This window comes from Mastacembelus armatus, chromosome 3 (assembly GCF_900324485.2).
Source record: "Mastacembelus armatus chromosome 3, fMasArm1.2, whole genome shotgun sequence".
In the NCBI taxonomy this organism is placed as follows: Eukaryota; Metazoa; Chordata; class Actinopteri; order Synbranchiformes; family Mastacembelidae; genus Mastacembelus; species Mastacembelus armatus.
Window position 1 is genome coordinate 180,860 of NC_046635.1, and position 17,900 is coordinate 198,759.

General features: G+C 41.5%; 2 protein-coding genes across 4 annotated transcripts; both read left to right on the forward strand.

The window, feature by feature from the left end:
• The first annotated feature begins 1,491 nt into the window (after positions 1–1,491).
• On the forward strand, positions 1,492–11,011 carry kmt5b (lysine methyltransferase 5B). 3 transcript variants are annotated; one of them, XM_026319948.1, is made up of 10 exons: positions 1,492–1,638; positions 4,016–4,273; positions 4,352–4,499; positions 4,629–4,794; positions 4,883–4,992; positions 5,086–5,252; positions 5,373–5,392; positions 5,517–5,653; positions 5,913–6,112; positions 6,487–11,011. In XM_026319948.1, exons 2-10 carry the CDS (start codon positions 4,105–4,107, stop codon positions 7,974–7,976), a joined length of 2,607 nt encoding a protein of 868 aa, XP_026175733.1. In that variant the 5' UTR covers positions 1,492–1,638; positions 4,016–4,104; the 3' UTR covers positions 7,977–11,011. The 3 variants fall into 3 exon arrangements, with proteins under 3 accessions (XP_026175733.1, XP_026175732.1, XP_026175734.1); XM_026319947.1 differs by lacking the exon at positions 1,492–1,638 and adding an exon at positions 1,843–2,033; XM_026319949.2 differs by lacking the exon at positions 1,492–1,638 and adding an exon at positions 2,057–2,439.
• A 1,355-nt stretch (positions 11,012–12,366) lies between these two features.
• On the forward strand, positions 12,367–15,920 carry LOC113137972 (G2/mitotic-specific cyclin-B2-like). The gene is made up of 8 exons (XM_026320024.2): positions 12,367–12,598; positions 12,905–13,018; positions 13,652–13,936; positions 14,005–14,163; positions 14,233–14,469; positions 14,957–15,097; positions 15,191–15,301; positions 15,377–15,920. The coding sequence occupies exons 1-8, from the start codon at positions 12,572–12,574 to the stop codon at positions 15,485–15,487; spliced, it is 1,185 nt and encodes a 394-aa protein (XP_026175809.1). The 5' UTR covers positions 12,367–12,571; the 3' UTR covers positions 15,488–15,920.
• The last annotated feature ends 1,980 nt before the right edge of the window (positions 15,921–17,900 follow it).

Genomic DNA, 17,900 nt, shown 5'->3' on the forward strand with positions numbered 1-17,900 from the left:
AATCAATAACAACAAAAGAAACTATTTAAACAGATTAAATATCCATCCATCTATCATCTGTACCCCCTTAGTCCTAACCAGGGTCACGGGGATCTGCTGGAGCCTATCCCAGCTCTCTTTAGGTGAAAGGCAGGGGTCCACCCTGGACAGGTCACCAGTCCATCACAGGACCACATAGAGACAAACAACCTCACACACTCACACTCACTCCTATGGGCAATTTAGAGTCACCAATCAACCTGACATACATGTTTTTGGACTGTGGGAGGAAACCAGAGTACCTGGAGAAAACCCACACAAGCACAGGGAGAACATGCAGACTCCACACAGAAAGGCCCCTGATGGGTTTCAAACCAGGAACCTTCTTGCTGTGTAATCAGTTTGCTTTTATTGCTGTGTTGTTCATGTTGTTCTTTTTTCTTCTCTTCCTGTGAGCAAAGCCTGATATATCTTATTCCTCTGTGCCACAGATCTTCATTAGTTGTCCAAAAACTCTTAAAAACACAACAATCTTGACTATTACACTTATGTTCTTCATTACCATAAACACACACACTACTTTGAATCAGTTCCACATAAACCATCCTGCTGCCTCGAGTAGAACACCAAATATGGATTAATCTACTAAAGTACTCTCCAATAAATGCAATTTCCTCATGTTTGAGTAATCCTTGATAAACAACAGTAGCCATCTGATTTATGATAACTAAAATCAAGAGGACACACTAAAGTGATGATGCTACCACTTACCTCACATATTATGATATGCAGTGTACATGTAAATATTAAAAACACAGACGGGATGGACTTCCAGCTCAGTTTACACCTTTGTTACAAAATGAAGAAGGTCAGGGTTAGTTGGGAGAAAAGGTATTTAGGTTGTTTTTATGGCAGTTGGGTTCCGCAAAATTGCAGCAGTGTGATGCAGCCCTGCCCACACAGAGTAAACCACCCTGTAGGGTAGACAAAAGGCAAATTTCTACACCCACCAAGTTCAAACTTCTGTAGCTATTCCTGGGCAGCACTCCAAGATACTAAAGTTCCCTCAGCTTTCAACTGTGGTCATTTTGTGTGTCTCTTTGTGGCTGTTTTGTATTTGAATTTGTTTGACCACTTGGACCACTGGGCTTTGTGCCCAGTAGGCCCATTCAGTCATCAATCCTGAAGTACAAAAAGTATTTTCAATTGAACTGAAATTCAAATTGTCATAGATTATATTCAATTAAATATATAATGCAGTTATTATTTGTTATTTTATTTCATTCTTGAGAGAATTTAGGCTAACTAAAACAGGTGGTAGTGAAGTGTATTAAATGAATATTTGGTGAGTATTCCCTTAATTCAGCCCAGTAAAGGATAAAACAATGATATGGAGCAATTATCAGTTGCTGTGTAATGGAATATTGTCTGGTTCTGTAAAAAATAAGTGAATGGTCTATTCGTGTACCACCCACATTAACAAATGATCGGTTAAAAGGGGAGGGCGGGGTAAATCAAAATAGTAGAGAGTAAACAGAAGAAGCCATAAGGGCCTTTGTGTAGTTGTGGGTTTAGGTTCGCCTGTTTTAGATTGTTCTAGTGAGCTTTCCAGGAGAACCCGCTGTCGGAACCACTGGGTTCTTTGGGAAGAGTACAGAGGTTTGTTTATGCAGCACTACTTTTGTATACATCCGACAATTACTGGAACAAACTATGAGAACGATTTTAGACTTTTTTTCAACGTAAGCTATGAAACCCTGTCCACAATGTTCACTTTTTAAGTCTGAGACTGTGCACCGGGTTACCGTTTCGATTTCGTTCCCAGCAGATGAGAACTCTTGCGTATTTCTCGGGTCTATTTTCTCTGGGGTGGCTGTGCTGCGCCTTTCTGTCTCTTTCGCCTGTGCTAGGCCGCCATCTTGAATTTTAATGTTAATTTCTAAAAAAAAATGTGTTTCCTGTGATTTTTGCGTTCAGGGCTGTCGTGCCAAATTTGGATTAGTTTGGAGGAGTGGTGTTTTGTTCCGTGACTGTTTCCCCCCAAATATAATCCAGTGAGTATTCTGTGTGTTTGTTCTACCTGTGTTGTTCACTCGGGACATTTAACACCATCAACGCGTGAAACGCTTCCAGCTCCCTGCTACTTATTTACCAGCTCTCACCACGAACAACATCTCCCACACCGAGCCAGGCACCGGTACCAGGCTCGGTTCACTTCGGCAGGTCGTCTCTACCGCGGTACAGGCATGCAAACTAACTTTTAATTCGCCTACAGACGAGAGATTGGGCCTGTGGAGCTAGCTAATGGTTCCACGGCCAACAGTCCGAGCTAACGCGGCGTTAGCCGCTGTGGTCCAGTGGTTTACGGGGAGGTAGTGTCACGTTTGCTCGCCTCACATTGGGACATCTACCGTGTCTGAATCCTCGAGGACCGTCTAAATGTCGTTTCTGGGAGAAAGTGTGAGTGAGTCGTGTGTTTGTCATGGACTGTGCTAGCTGACGGTGAGACCAACTTGTCAGCCCGGTGGAGTGAAGTTTGATGGTGGCTGGTGAGCTAACACAAACTGAAAAGTCCGGTAATGTTACATAACTGACTCGGGGTCGAGGGCTTTTAAACCGAGGGCTAAATGTTGATAATCACCGGTCATGATGTTAGCGGCTCACACACGTAATGGGAATGCCAAAGCCGCTGTAAGGTGTGAAGTTAACGTTAGGTTGATACTATCGTAAAACAAGACTAAATGGCACCACCCCTGTCGTATTAAAGTTCGGTATTTGCGTTAAATTGACAGCCGGTGTCTGTGTGGTTGGTCGTTAATGCCATCTCGCTTGTTGGAAATTGCCATTATGGCTTGTTGCCGGCGTTTGCTGCAAGCTAACCACCACAACACATCGTGTCCCTGGCGTCGCCTTCGGTTGTTAGCGTCATGCTAACGGAGCGAATGGGTGGAGAGACGGTGGCTGTTAGCAAACAATGCGAGCTGTATTGATCACCGATACAGTCTCGGCCTTAGCCGGCGGCGTGGCCTTCCGGCTTCCTTCAGTGGTTCCCGATCCCTGCGGCGTGTTGTGTTGTGTTGTATTGTGGCTAACGTTAGCTTCTAAGCTAAAAATGCTAAGCGCTTAATGCATCGATTACAAATGAGATTACACTCCTTTGCTCCTTCCTGTGCAAACAAGAACACTCATATTAAAGAGGTGTAACATGGTCGGTTTATGCAGCTAGAAATGTAGACGTGATATGACATATGATTATAAGGTCCATAAATTATCCAAGCAACGTTAACGTGATAGCACCAAAGCCGTTACTGTTCCACTTGACAGTAAGCCAGTGTATTACTCGAGTTGACCACTGAGGGGCGCTGTAGGATCATTTTAAACTTGTTTCCTTTCTCCTGCTGTGCTGTAAATCTAGCATAGTGTAAACAGCACCAGTCAACACAGGGTAAATTAACTGATGCTGTTCACATTTTGCACTTCAGCAGCTGCCAATAGCAGGATTTAATGGTCGCAGAATATTTATTGGGCAATAACTAATTTCATGTAGATGTCAAAACTTTTTCAAAGTTGTTTAAATAACATTTTAGACAGTTCTCATATTTCCTTCCACTGCACTGCATGCAGGCTCCAGCAGATCCCCATGACCCTAATTAGGAATAAGCAGGTATAGATAATGGATTGATGGATGCACTGCATGTATGAATGTGACTGAAACCTTCATTATCTTTGATTATGGCCTGAGTTTCTTAAGGCATTTTGGTGCAATCACTTTTCTATGCTGACAGTTGCGTGTCAAATTAGTACAATGTAATAAAGATTTAAGATTAAGAAAAGGGATATAAAAGTTATATTTCCAATCCTTCCTAAATGGTATCTCTTTTTTTCTCCCTTGGCAGTTTGTCTTTACATCCCATTTTGTTTTGTGTGTGTGTGTGTGTGTTTTTTTCTTTTTTTGGTTTGTTTGTTTTTTGAGTGAACTAAATACATTTCTTGGCTGTGCATATAGTAAAATTTGTTTTTTCTGCTGTCTGTCCAGGTATCAGACTCTAGACCCCAGTCTTCCCCACTCAAAAGTGTTTTTTCATCTCGGAGACTAAATGCAACTGGACCAGGGGGCTTGTGGGCATGAAGTGGCTGGGCGAATCCAAGAACATGGTATTAAATGGCAGACGACACGGAACCAAGTTGACCAGCGAGCAACCTGTGAGTCAAAGCCAGACTCGCTCTCAGCATTCACACAGGGCATCCCTTCGCCACAACAAAACCCACCCCAGAAACCGACGATGTAGCCGGAGTGAGTTAATATTCAGGTTTACAGATGTCAAAATCTGTCAGCAGTCACATACTCTAACAGGACACTTTGTTTTTCCAGGGTTTAATGCACCCAGTCTGGAGGCAGAGAGGCGCTATGTGCCCTCCTCAGGAATGACTGCCAAGGAGTTATGTGAAAATGATGATCTGACCACAAGCCTCATCCTAGATCCATATCTGGGCTTTCAGACTCACAAAATGAACACCAGGTAAGCAGGGGGTTCACTTTGAAACTCATAGTCATGTAGCCCGTTTCCAGTCATGTAAAAGCATTCTTACCCGTGTCCATTATTTCTGAACAATTTTGTTGTTTTGTGCCTGTTATTGTGTCTCAACAGATTTCGACCAATTAAGGGAAGACAAGAGGAGCTAAAAGAGATTATTGAGCGCTTCAAGAAACATGACAACCTGGAGAAAGCTTTCAGAGCTTTGACATCAGGAGACTGGTCTCGAAATCTTTTTCTCCACAAAACAAAAGCTCAAGAAAAGCTCTTCAAGCAACATGTAAAAATACTTTATAGTATATTCACAGTTTTCTTCCGTCACCATGTTTTATCAACCAGTCAGATTAATAACTTTCTGTTTTGCACAGGTATTTGTGTATCTGCGGATGTTTGCCACAGACAGTGGGTTTGAGATTCTCCCTTGTAATCGCTATTCATCAGAGCAAAATGGCGCTAAAATTGTTGCAACAAAGGAATGGTGAGGACATATAGCAGTCTGACTATAACAGTACTACTGGTCAAACACTACTGTCACTAACCCCCAGCCACCTTACGCTGTAATGTTTTGTAGGAAAAGAAATGACAAGATCGAGTATTTGGTGGGATGCATTGCTGAGCTTTCAGAGAGCGAGGAGAACATGCTGCTCCGGCATGGGGAGAATGATTTCAGTGTTATGTATTCAACCCGCAAGAACTGTGCGCAACTGTGGCTGGGACCAGCTGCCTTCATCAATCATGGTATTAGTCTTTTATAGTATCTAGTATTTGGCTGTCAGTAGTACTGTAACAACATAGAGTGCTCTAAGTCTGGAGAGCATTTATAGTAATTTGTCTTTCTTTTGTCCCCTCTTTTTTCAGATTGTCGGCCAAACTGCAAGGTAAGCCACTTAGTTTTTGTTTTTGTTTTTTTTTGTTTTTTTTCAAGAAAATCAATTGACTGGATCAATTGCTGTTCAGTATGGGAGTTCAACATTATAACAGCCATTTATTATTGTTGTGTAGTTTGTGTCAACAGGGCGGGACACAGCCTGTGTGAAGGTTTTGAGGGACATTGAACCAGGAGAGGAAATATCTTGTTACTATGGAGATGGGTTTTTTGGGGAAAACAATGAGTTTTGTGAATGCTATACATGTGAACGGTAAGTAAAATAATAAGTTCACTATTTAAGGTTAAATGCATGCAGAACACCTTGAAGGTGTTATGTCTATATGCACTTGGTGCCATTAATTACAGTAACAATATCACAATTTATTAAAACTGACTGTCTTGTGCAGATAAGCAGTGTTGAACTAATACAAAACATCACAAGATGCATTGCTTTAAATACAAACTATATACAGTGAAGTAAAGTTAAATTATAGGGCCGGAACTGAACTTTTTCTGGTGTTGTCAAACAGACGGGGTACTGGTGCTTTCAAATCCAAAGCTGGACTGCCCGTGGAAGTGCCGGTGATCAACAGCAAGTATGGGTTGCGGGAGACGGACAAGCGTCTGAACAGACTGAAGAAGCTTGGGGAAGGAAACAGGAGCTCAGACAGTCACTCTGTAGGCTCACACACCGATGTAGACTCTCAGGAAATGCCAAAAACACTTCAGTGTAAGAGTTCCCTTATATGTCTTTAATTTGGTGCCATAGTAATATTAATAGTTTGGTTTAGATCCCAAACTCAAAAATGAGGGGGAAGAAACTCCATGCGATAATGTGGTAAGGGCAGCATTATTTAATTGTATTATGTACAGATATTAGAGCTTGGCAGAATGCAGATTTAATGCTGTAAAGTGATGCACAATTACTGTCTTAATGTTTGGTATTCTAGCAGTCATATTCAACTAGGGTGTATGTGGATATACCTTGATTGCACAAGTTCTAATTTTCATTATTGTTATTTTAGTAATGTTTCCATATTTGTAGGTGTAATTCTGAAAGTGTTACTAAAATGTAATATAATATTACTTTTTTTTTTCATCCAGCTGCCAGAAAAAGAACATCATCATCATCATCATCATCTGGCCTGAAGTATAAAAACAGGACTCAAACCAGACAGACTTTATCAAAATCCCTTACTACCTCATGCTCAAAACAAGGTCGTGTAAACAATAACAGGGTACCAAAGAGACTAAAATCCCAATCTAAGCCTTCACTAAGTAAAGTTCAGTTGCGGACTCGCAGGAGGGGTACAGAGCCCAAGGCAGTGGCCAAAGGAGAGACTTGCCAGCTAGGTCTCAGGGACTCAAAGGTTTCGCTTTGTAAAGGTGTCACCATCAAGAAAGAGAAGGATGGACAGGAGCTGGTACAGCAGACACTAGGCCAGCGGGGCTGCCTCACCCGTCACGCTACCAAGGAAAATGGCAATCCACCGGTTGTGCAAAGCAGTGATGGTAGCCAGTGTTCGATGTACAGAACTCGCAGGTCCACAAGGATCCTTGTAAAAGCCCAGGAAATGGCATCAGGCGTTAAGCTGGAGCCTAGTGCTATGGATGGCTTGAGCCCAGTCCCTGGTGGAGTGGTCATTAAAACAGAGCCAGCTGACATGGAGGAGTATCTCCACCATGGAGTGGGACTGGAGCAACCGGCATTAAACCCTGGCTACGCCAGAAGAGGCTCATGCTCCAGGCAGAAACGGCCAACACGGCTAAGGACCGAGCGGATGATTAAATGTGAGGACTCGTATGGCGAGCCATTCATGGCGGTTGGTCCTGGCCACACCGCTAACTTCTCAGACTGTGGCAACGTGCTGCTGAGCTACACTGACCGACACAGGGACTACAATGGGGTTGCCAATGGCAGCAAATCCCTTCGCAGGAACAAGGGTAAGAGTGGCTGCCGGTCGGAGGACAAGGGGAAGAAGAAGCGCCAGATTACACGATATGATGCCCAGCTTATACTGGAGAACAACTCTGGCATCCCCAAACTGACGCTCCGCCGGCGGAGGGACAGCAGCAGTAGCAAGACCAATGATCCAAACGATCCCATTGGCTCCTCTAACCTTTCTGCCTCTACAGTCAACTCGGCCTCTTCCAGCAAAATTAGCATCAAATTCAGCAAGGACCACGATAAGGAAAAAGGCAGCTCATACATTGCCAAACTGAATAATGGCTTTGCCCCTGTGGTCCACAGTAACTCCACCAAGCTGAAGATCCAGCTGAAAAGAGAGGACGATGCACGGAGAATATCTCAGACAAAGGCGGACCAGGTGTCCTATAATGGGGACATGGGTCAGAGTCTGGAGGCCAGAAATGGTGGACTTCGGGCCCAAAAGCTCCTGGCGGACCCTTCATCTGAAGAGGACAACGATGAGGATGTGGATGATGATGATGACTACTTCGACAAAGAGTTTGAAGATGATTTCATTCCACTTCCTCCTGCAAAGCGGCTCCGACTCATTGTGGGTAAAGACTCCATAGACATTGATATCTCCTCCAGGAGGAGAGAGGATCAGTCTCTGAGGCTCAATGCATAAGCTATGGAGCACACCACTCCCACCTTTCCCTGTAGATAAAGATGATTTGCTTATCAACTATTGTGTTGATGTAAAAGAAGTACAGTAATTTAAAAAACAAAAATAATTGCTGAAAAATTAAGAATCTGAATGAAAGTTACTAGAGGGTGCTGTTAACCTAAAACAAATCTGTTATTCACTTAAGTTGTGCTCATCAGTAAGTGTAATTTTAGTTTTTATTAAGACAGATTACATAGATTAAGTAAACATTTACTTACCTGGTCCAGCTCTATTGACATTTTATCTGCATAGTGTGCTAAATGTAAAGTACAGGAATTTGCCAAATCATCCTCTTATTGTTTATGAATAATTTGGCCTGATCATAAGTGAAAAACAAGAATTTGTTTTATGTTTAACTATTCTTTGAAGAGAATGCACTTGTAATATTCATAATGGACATGGATATTGTAGAAAGTGTACAGTATGGTGACTATCCCCTCTGTCTCATAGGCAGGTTTTTATTAGACCTTTGTGTTTTGTCCCATAGTTGGTCATTTTTGTGTGGCAAACCAAGCTACTGTGCTGAATGTGCAGTGTGGTGTGGTGAGTCCACAGGCATTATACGATCAGTCAGTCAGAACCATGTGCCATGTTGTCATTATCCCAGTAGAGTTTCTGTTAAAGAACCAGTGGACTTACAAGAGGCTATTAATTATGTCATCATTATTCATGTCTTATTCCTTTCATTATTCATGGGAGCGTCATGAGTAACCTAGCATAGCAGAATTTACACTTTACCATGAATTAACATCCATCAAAACATAGTTTGTGTCGTAGACCACTAGCAGATTCAAGTCATTCTGAAATATCAGCAGCAACAAATTATGTACGTGGAACTACAGTGTATATTGAGTTGACCAGCAGGTGTCACACACTCATATCATTAAAAAAAACAATCATTTGTAATGGTATTGCACAATTTCTTATCTGTATGGACTCCCTACCATTCATTCAGAGCGCTGTAAAGAAATTAAGCTTCAGACTTCCAAGAAATTAAAGCACACAACGTTTTATAAACAACTGAGTACAGTCCAAGATGTTGGAAATGACAAGGACCAGAATTTTCCCTTTTTTTTTTTTTTTTGAGCTACTGTATAATGATAACATGGCACGCATAGTAGGTCAACCCTTTTGAACAATTGAGAACATAAACCAAATCCACATAAAGGCTACCTATATGCTTTTTAAATCTCTAAAAGTAATGTACAGAAAGACTGGCTATTGTCCCTCAGCTGAATTATGACATTTTATGTTCAGGTCTCTGCTTTTATTTGTCTAATCTGAAATTTGGAAGCAAGTTAACTAGAACTGCAATGATGGTTGATTATTTACTCAGCAGAAAAGTAAAATGCAAATATTTTCTGCACACTTTTTCCTTTCTGTCATAAAACATTCAACATGAGTTTTGAACAGTTCAAATATGCCGCTTTGGGAAACCATGATGGACATTTTTCACAATTTTCTGACATTTTATTGATACAAACAACTGAGTAATAGAGAAACTCATCAGGACGCTTTATACTAAGGGTACAAATTATATATTTAAGTAGTGTTTAATTAATGCATGAATTATCACAAGATTGTGAACTTAAATGACTTTGTGTGATTACTTCATGCTTGATCATTAATTAAGGACTCTTAACTGTGATGATACATGAATTGATCTGCTAGCGAAATAGCTGCATTCCAGTTACACAAAAGCTGATTCAGACCCATATATTTTATCTACCTGCTAAATTTGGCACCATGTAAATTATTGTAGCTTCATATTTCCACAAGAATAGGTTCTCTTCTGCTTATAGAGAAGCTGACCAAATACATACTGTACTTTTGGGTAACTGGAGTGCAGCTAACTGGTGGCATATCGATAAATGTAAATATGAATTAACATCTTGGTCATTTAATTGTGACCAAGATGTTACCAGGTGTTCGTAATACATCTTGAAATAATTTATGCATGAAAATAACCTACAGTATATGAATTGTACCCATATTGTAAAGTGTTACCAAAAGAATCAACAATTAAGCCAATATGTAAAATAATTAGAAGTTGCAGCCTCGGGGGTAAGAGATGTCCATCAGCAGTAGAGTTTTGGAGAAGAAAATCACATTGTCTAATGTATTTGCTAGCTTAGAATCATACATTCTGTTATCTGTGGTGCTACTTTTTATTTCCGTACCATCTGTTCTGTCCTGTGTCACTGTATTGGTATGTGGTGGGAGCATTAACAGTCCCAAATTCTGTAGAATACACATTTAATGTTGGTAACACATGTTTTATCAGTTTTATCTATAGCTTATTTAAGGGTTTTTTTCCCCCCACAGGAGCATATATATTTTTGGTTATTTAGTTTGCAAAATTGTATAAAAAATATCCTACAGCATTAGGTGCCTTAACAAAAGCTTTTTGACACGTTTAGACCAAATTTGTAACAAAACTAATCAATGAAGAGTGAAGCCATCTGCTTTCCCCTTGAAATACTGAAACACACAAGTCCACCGTCAGTCCTTCTGTATATTATTTTATTTTTGCTGTGTGGAAGTAAATTAACTGCCCAAAAGATTAAGGGATCAACTGAATTTGAATGTTAACCCACCTTTCTTGTGTTAATATGTACTATTCATATCACCAGCAGCCAATTCCTGTTCTGAACCTGGCTCAGTTTGTCCTTCCCCTTCGTCGGACATCTCCATCCTACACTGTAAACTGTTCCAGGTGTACCGTCTGTGTGGTTCTTGTCCAATAGACAGCTGTCAAAATTTCCAGTTGATTCAAAAAGCAAAAAAAAAAAAAAAAAAAGAAAGAAAAAGACAAAACAAATGTGAATAGTTTGCGGACATTTTAGTGTGTTGCGTGGGTAGTGGGGACACATGTAAAGAGAATTTAAAATGGGCAGTGCATATATTGTCCAATATGTAAATCATGTGAACACATCTTGTACTTATTTAACAGTTTTGAATACTTGAAAACTATATAAAGTTTCATTGTGACTCTTGTTTCTGGAGCCTGTTTTGAAGTCTGCTAGAGGTTGACGTCGAAGTGTGGTGTTTGTGGTGGTGGTGGTGAAAACCAGAGCTGTGTCCCAAATCCATATTACAGGTTACTGTTTTAGGAGGTATGATACCAAAATGGAAACATTTTAACAAGAAATTATAGTATATGTTTTGCAGCATCACTTCAAATTTACAAATAGAAATCAGTCTTTTGTTTTTGTCTTTTCAGAAGTTTCTCTGCACCATGTACAGTTTTTATCAGCATTTTTTTCCATATGTGGAAAAAAACCCATTTCTTTTGTGCATTGCAGTTACTCAAAATTTTCCATATTTATTATAAATTATTTTCGGTATGTATCATTGTGCCACTAGTCAAAACCTGCTTATCCTTAGTAAACAGTCTTGGGACATGCCAGAACTTTTTGTCTTCATCACAGTGCAAACTGATTCATGGTGGTTCAATTTATGAGCCAGAGACTCATGGGTTCCCACTGAAGATGTGAATCTTCACACCTCTCACATATACAGTTCTGTTTATAAAAACAATAATGCGTTTGTAGCATCTCATCTAGGGTAGAAATGTGGTTCATTCATGTGTTTTAATTGATATTAGAATGGAGCTCTACCGCTCAGAGGCTTTGGGTACACACAGGAGTTTGTTAGTAGTATTAATTCATGGTTTAATGGTCCTTTCATGGTACTTTCTGACGATAAGGAGAATACACAACCTTCCCACTTACAAACTATACGTTCTACATTTTATTGATAATTTCTTTTGGTGGCCTTAAAGCTGCTCGTACCACTGGATCAAATCACTATAATGTCCAGCTTCACAGAAGTGCAGATTTGACACTTTTATTGTGTAACATTTGTATGTCACTGGAAACTATTACTATACTGGAAAGTATCTTTGGGTTTTGGGCTGTTGGTTGACAACAGAAAACATTTGCAGGTGATGATGTCATTTTTTAATATTTTGGACATTTTATAGACAAAACAAATAGATTAATCAAGAAAATTGCAGATTAACTGAGAATAATAAATGTTTTCCACCTAAAGTACATACTGGTTAAGTAAATTAATTTTTTTTTTAATTACAGAAAATTCTTTTCGAATAGATTTTAAAAAGTAAATGAATTAATTTGAAAAGAAAAACAGCTAACAAATGCATTTCTGGGGTTTTAAGAACTTTCTGTTTTGTGCTCTCCTCCTCCAGGAGAATTAAACTCATGAAGAAAATAAAGGTTTCGGGAACCAGAGATCATATATTTTCCCGATAAAATCCTATTAATCACAAATAATTCATATTCTGATTTAAAATAACCATTTCGCTTGTACTGTACCTTTGACGTCAGGCTGTCAGCCAATCAGGAGCGTCCTTGTGCAGGTGTATCCAATCAGATTCGACGGAGCGCTATTTGAAAGCTGCCGTCTCTCCGGTGTTTACATGCAGGACTCGGTGTTCACGCTGTTCGTCTGTCGCTTGTGCTGCTCGGTGCCGGAACAAATCGCCGTGTCGTGTCTTCAGTCCCACTTTGACGTCGCTGCCGTGGACGTTGACCATGTCGTCTGTGGAAGTTCGGTCTGTGGTGAGAAACTGGGCCCCTGTTTTGTTGTGAAGGGGCCACTGCTGTCTCCGCCGCTAGTTAGCAGCGTCAGAACAGGGTCAGAACAGTCAGCTAGCAGCGCTAGAGCAGTATTAGCAACGTTAGGGGTGTTGACAGTTTTAACTGCGTTAGCAGCGTTAGCTTGGCGTTAGCAGCGTTAGCTTGGCGTTAGCAGCGTCAACTCTAGTTCACGGGCCGTTTGCCGCCTGCTCGGCTCCGCTAGTTTGCTAACGGGCTCACGGTCACAGACCACCGAGCGATGTTTGAGCTCTGGTTCTTCTCTTGTAGGCGCTGCCCCCCGCGGAGAACCCGGGGAAAACGGGCAAAGCCCCAGCAGCAGGTCCGAGGAGAGCCGCTCTCGGAGAGATCACCAACGCTCCTGGAGCAGCGGCCAACACAAAGGTACCGGAGGACCCCCCGGTGTGGCTCTCTAGCTGCTCCCCGTGGCCCCATATGACCCTGCACCGGGTTTCTGGGTGGTTGTGTATTATTGAACAGGTGGCTGCAGGCTAATGCTAATTGCTATGAGGCAAGACAAACTAGTTTTTTTTTTTTTTTTTGTCGTCTTCGGAAACACAAATTTTGTAGACGAAGCAGTTAATTAGCCAAATAAATTGCAGCCTAATCAACAATGAAAATGAATAACCCAGTGCATTAAATTTCCATGAAAGAGCAAATGTGAGAGAAAACCTGTTTTTACAAGTCTCCAACATGCTCATTGTGAAAGGCTGTTAAATGTGTGAGCACAGTGAATTTGACTGTTTTCATAATTGAAGATTTATTATGTCTAAACTCCCAGAGCAATAAGTGGATCAACAAATTGAGAATCAGCACCCAGTTTTGTCATTTACATTGTCAGTTCAGTAGGTGTACCAAGCTAAAACGGTCAGTCCTGTTCAACAGACCCTCTGTGAAGCTGATGGGTCCAGTTCAAGGTGTTCTGGACTCTGTACTCACCCAGTGTCAGCTGGGAACTGCAGCTGTAATCTCATTGGCTGTTTGACTGCTGAGATTTCATTGGACTTGTTTCCTCAGAGGACTGGACCAGCCAAAGCTTCAGCCAAACTAGATGCTGTCCAGAAAGTAAAACCACCTGTGGTCCGGTTGGTGCCTCAAGTGGTCCAGGTCCAAGCACCCGCGGTTCCCGTGCCTTCAGTTTCAAAGAAGTCGACCGACGTGTCCATGAAGGAGGAGGAGCTGTGCCGAGCCTTCTCCGAGACGCTGCTCACTGTGCCTGATGTGGACGAGCAGGACGCAGACCTGCCACAGCTCTGCTCACAATATGTCAAAGATATCTATAACTACCTGCACATCCTGGAGGTGACTGAGTTTTTATTTCTCCTCACACCAAACCCAGTTTCTCTTGTTACATCATCGTGTTTCCACAGGTGCAGCAGGCTGTACGTGCAAACTACATGCAGGACTATGAAATCAACGAACGCATGCGAGCTCTTCTGATCGACTGGCTGGTTCAGGTTCATGCCAGGTTCCAGCTGCTACAGGAGACTCTCTATCTCACAGTTGCCATCCTGGATCGTTTTCTGCAGGTAAGAATCATTTAATAGTCTTTTCTTTGTTTTGTGAGCTGTGCAATAACCTTCCCTGCTTTGCTGCAGGTCCAACCAGTCTCTCGCAGAAAACTGCAGCTTGTTGGTGTGACCGCCATGCTGGTGGCCTGTAAATACGAGGAGATGTATGCTCCTGAAGTTGGAGACTTTGCCTACATCACAGACAACGCTTTTACAAAGTCTCAGATTCTGGAGATGGAGCAGCTGGTGCTGAGGAGCCTTAATTTTCAACTGGGGCGTCCTCTTCCCTTACACTTCCTCAGACGGGCTTCGAAGGTGGCTGATGTGAGTTTTTTGTATTAGTTTGATTATAAAGTGTTAAACTTGTGGAAAAGTTGAATTTTGATTTTTAACTACTGCAACAAACCCCAGTCATCTTTAATAGTTCAGTTGTGAAATCCTTTGCCATACTTAACTGAAACTACTGAACTCAAATTTTTCATGCGTACTTCTTCCTCAAGCTGGAGTTTCCATGCACTGTACACCACTCACTCCCAGTCATGCTTGAAGTTTGAAGGCAACACTTGCTTATTGGTGAATTGAGGATTTATAAGTATTTTGCTTGTAATAGCATCAAGTAAAACTGATGGGTTGTACAGAATTCTTTTTGTGAAGTTGACAGTTTGTAAACATCATAGTAACTTGACATATTATCCCTAACTTGCCAGGCTTGTACAGATTGTGTACACGGCTGTGCTGAAATGGTCTTTGGTGTAAATTGTAAGATGTTGCAGGACGTGTCAGTTCTGAGTGCTGGTTGTTTCTGTCGTAGTGTGACGTAGAGAGACACACTCTGGCCAAGTACCTGATGGAGCTGACCCTCCTCGACTACAACATGGTCCACTATCGACCCTCTGAGGTCGCTGCTGCTTCCCTGTGTCTTTCCCAGCTGCTGCTTGACGGCCTCCCCTGGGTGAGTCTGGAGCTCTTTACTCTCGACTGGTTTATTGGGTATAATTTAGCATCTTCAGCTAAACTGGCGACCTGGTCTCCCGTCTCGCCCTAGTCGCCCACACAGCAACACTACTCTACTTATGACGAGGCCCACCTGACGCCAATCATGCAACATATTGCCAAAAATGTTGTGGTTGTAAATGAGGGGAAAACAAAGTTCCAGGTGAGTTGACTGACACAGAGCAAAGGTTACGCTTTTTGTTCAGAGGTTGAACTAAGGTTTTGTCTCTCTCTACAGGCTGTGAAGAACAAGTACTCGAGCAGCAAACTGATGAAGATCAGCCTCGTTCCTCAGCTGAAGTCGTCGATCATCAAAAACATGGCGGCTCCTCTGCTCAGCACCTCATGAGAACGTTTTTGTCGTTGGACATTTCACTTGCACTTTATTTTAGACTGACTGCAGTTTGAGAAACTTTTAGCTTTTTTTTTTTTTTTTTAAATAAATGTTTTAGAATTTTATTTTCCTTCGTCTAAGCATCATGGTCTGTTCACAACTGCGACCACATTAATTTTGCTTCTGGGAAGTGTTTATGGTACAGGTGGTGGAGGCTCCTCCCCTGCCCCATATTTTGCCAGTTCAGTTTAGGAAGTGTTACATTGGGTATTTTATATAAATGTGTGGTACACTCAGTAGTTTCTGGTGATACTTATACACACTGTTCTTCATACATGTGTAACTGAGTTAATATTTTATCTGCAATACATTTTATAAAGCTTTGGTCTGAGGCTGTTAAAACAATAATACAAGCTCTAAAATCCTTGTCTAATTTTCTTTATACAATGTGAATCATAGCAGTTCTTTCAACTTACTGTCACATGTCTTTGATTTGATCATTTACCTTGTGTAAGATGAAATCTTTGTTTTAATAACCAAAATAAAAGCTTTCACTTTCAAAGTACATCCTTTTTGAACATAATGCACAGCAGGCTTTGTTTAGGCTGCTACAGATATACAGTATTCCCACACAGCTGACTGAATGACTTGCTTTTTGTGATTACAGGTGCCATTGGAGCCAATCCCAGCTGACAGTGGGTGAGAGGTTGTGTCCATCCTAGACCAGAGGTGGGCACCAAGGGTCACTGCCTGCTTGTTTTCCAACTATTTCTGCCCTGCCCACTGTTGCTTACCTGGATCAGGTGTGTTCAGCTATTCAGAACCTGGATGGTACCAATTCATTTTGTCTTCCCCCATTTCCACCTTCATCTTAGATGGTATCTTCCAGCTTGATTGGCTGAACACACCTGATCCATGTAATCAGCAGTGGGCAGGGCAGGGATAGTTGGAAAACAAGCAGGACAGTGGCCATTGAGGAACATGGCTTTCCCTGCCCTGGACAGGTCACTGTGTATTGCACGGCTGACACAAACACGTTCACACCTACAGGAAATATAGTGTTAACATAACCCCAAAGTACATGTCATTGGACTGTGGAAAGGAAGCTGGAGAAAAGCCACGCAAACGTGGCCAACATGCAAACTTGACACAGGAAAGACTGAGGTGTGAACAGGATTCAAATCCCAAACCTAGCTGTGAGGTGGCAGTTCTTTTATGTGCTGAGCCAGTTACTGTGGTAGCTTTTAGTACCTTGAGGCTTAAAAGGGTAATTTCTTACTGAGTTATCCTGCAGGAAACTGGGCAAAGGAAATCTGCTCTCCCTAGACCCAGGATTTGCCAATTGCACCTCTGGGGCCATTATCTGTGAACAGAAGAAACCAGTTAACTGTATGTAAAGCATTTCAAACTAATGCCACTTAATGACCACAGCACCTGATGTTTGTAGAAAACCAGATGAGGCCATGGTGATATGATGTAACCACAGTGAGAAAAGTCTGAGGTCAAAGTTCAGCCCAGCAGCTCACACAGTGTCATTAACCCTGAGCATCACTCTTCTGTTATAAAAGCATCAAAAGTTCAAGGATCCACTCAGAAATTTCTTCAGTCGTTGAATATAAAACAATAGGACAGTATATCTGTAGTTCATGATGAAGAAAGTAGAAAAAGCACCATCAGTGAAAGCAGCTCACGTTTGTGTGTGTGGGTTAGGGTTAGACCCCCCTGATGTGTGTGTGCTGTGGTATGTGGAGGAGCATTGTAGTCTTCAGACTGACCTCACCATCCTCCACCCATCCAGGTCAGTAAATGCTGAATGGTGTGATCTGCTGGACACAACAGAAGTGACACAGCTGTTATCTAAAATGGGGCTGCCAACACATTTCTGGTGAGAGTTTATATCGTATAGTTAAAAACTGCTGGTTATTTCATAGTTTGATTTCCAGTACGTTTATGAACACAGTATTAGACCAATGAAATTTAATTTAGAAATTTACAGTCAATGTTAAAATAAATCCGATCAGCTCTATGAGGCTGCTTTGAACGGTAGCAGACTCCAGGAGTCAAGATACAGTGCAAAGCATACAGGCTACGGTGACCTGCTGTAAAAACACAACATGTTATCTCTGCTCTTCTGTGGGATCAAATTAAACGAGATGTTTAGTAATAATGTTTAGAGGTGCTGGTCAGCAGATTTTTGAAACTCAAACTCTGGTTTTATGTGCTGGCAGTTTGTCTCTCTCTGACATATTTGTGCATCTGTGCATTAGATACGTTTATTGTAGTATGAATGTTGTGTCCTGTGATTTGTGTCGTATTGTGTTGTATATTTACACATGACACATCAAGCTTCAATGAAAATTCAGCAAAGACTCAATTACAACTAATGCACTTCATTTTTTTTACAACAGAGGTCTGGATGGGTATTTCT

What these genes read in the sequence shown, in the direction of transcription:
- LOC113137972 (XM_026320024.2), top strand. Translation starts at nt 12,572, where the DNA reads ATGTCGTCTGTGGAAGTTCGGTCTGTG. An exon ending in CTGTGGAAGTTCGGTCTGTG is followed by an intron (nt 12,599 to 12,904) that starts GTGAGAAACTGG and finishes CTTCTCTTGTAG; the next exon opens with GCGCTGCCCCCCGCGGAGAA. An exon ending in GGGCTTCGAAGGTGGCTGAT is followed by an intron (nt 14,470 to 14,956) that starts GTGAGTTTTTTG and finishes TTTCTGTCGTAG; the next exon opens with TGTGACGTAGAGAGACACAC.
- kmt5b (XM_026319948.1), top strand. Translation starts at nt 4,105, where the DNA reads ATGAAGTGGCTGGGCGAATCCAAGAACATGGTATTAAATGGCAGACGA. An exon ending in ATTGTTGCAACAAAGGAATG is followed by an intron (nt 4,993 to 5,085) that starts GTGAGGACATAT and finishes AATGTTTTGTAG; the next exon opens with GAAAAGAAATGACAAGATCG. An exon ending in AATGCCAAAAACACTTCAGT is followed by an intron (nt 6,113 to 6,486) that starts GTAAGAGTTCCC and finishes TTTTTCATCCAG; the next exon opens with CTGCCAGAAAAAGAACATCA.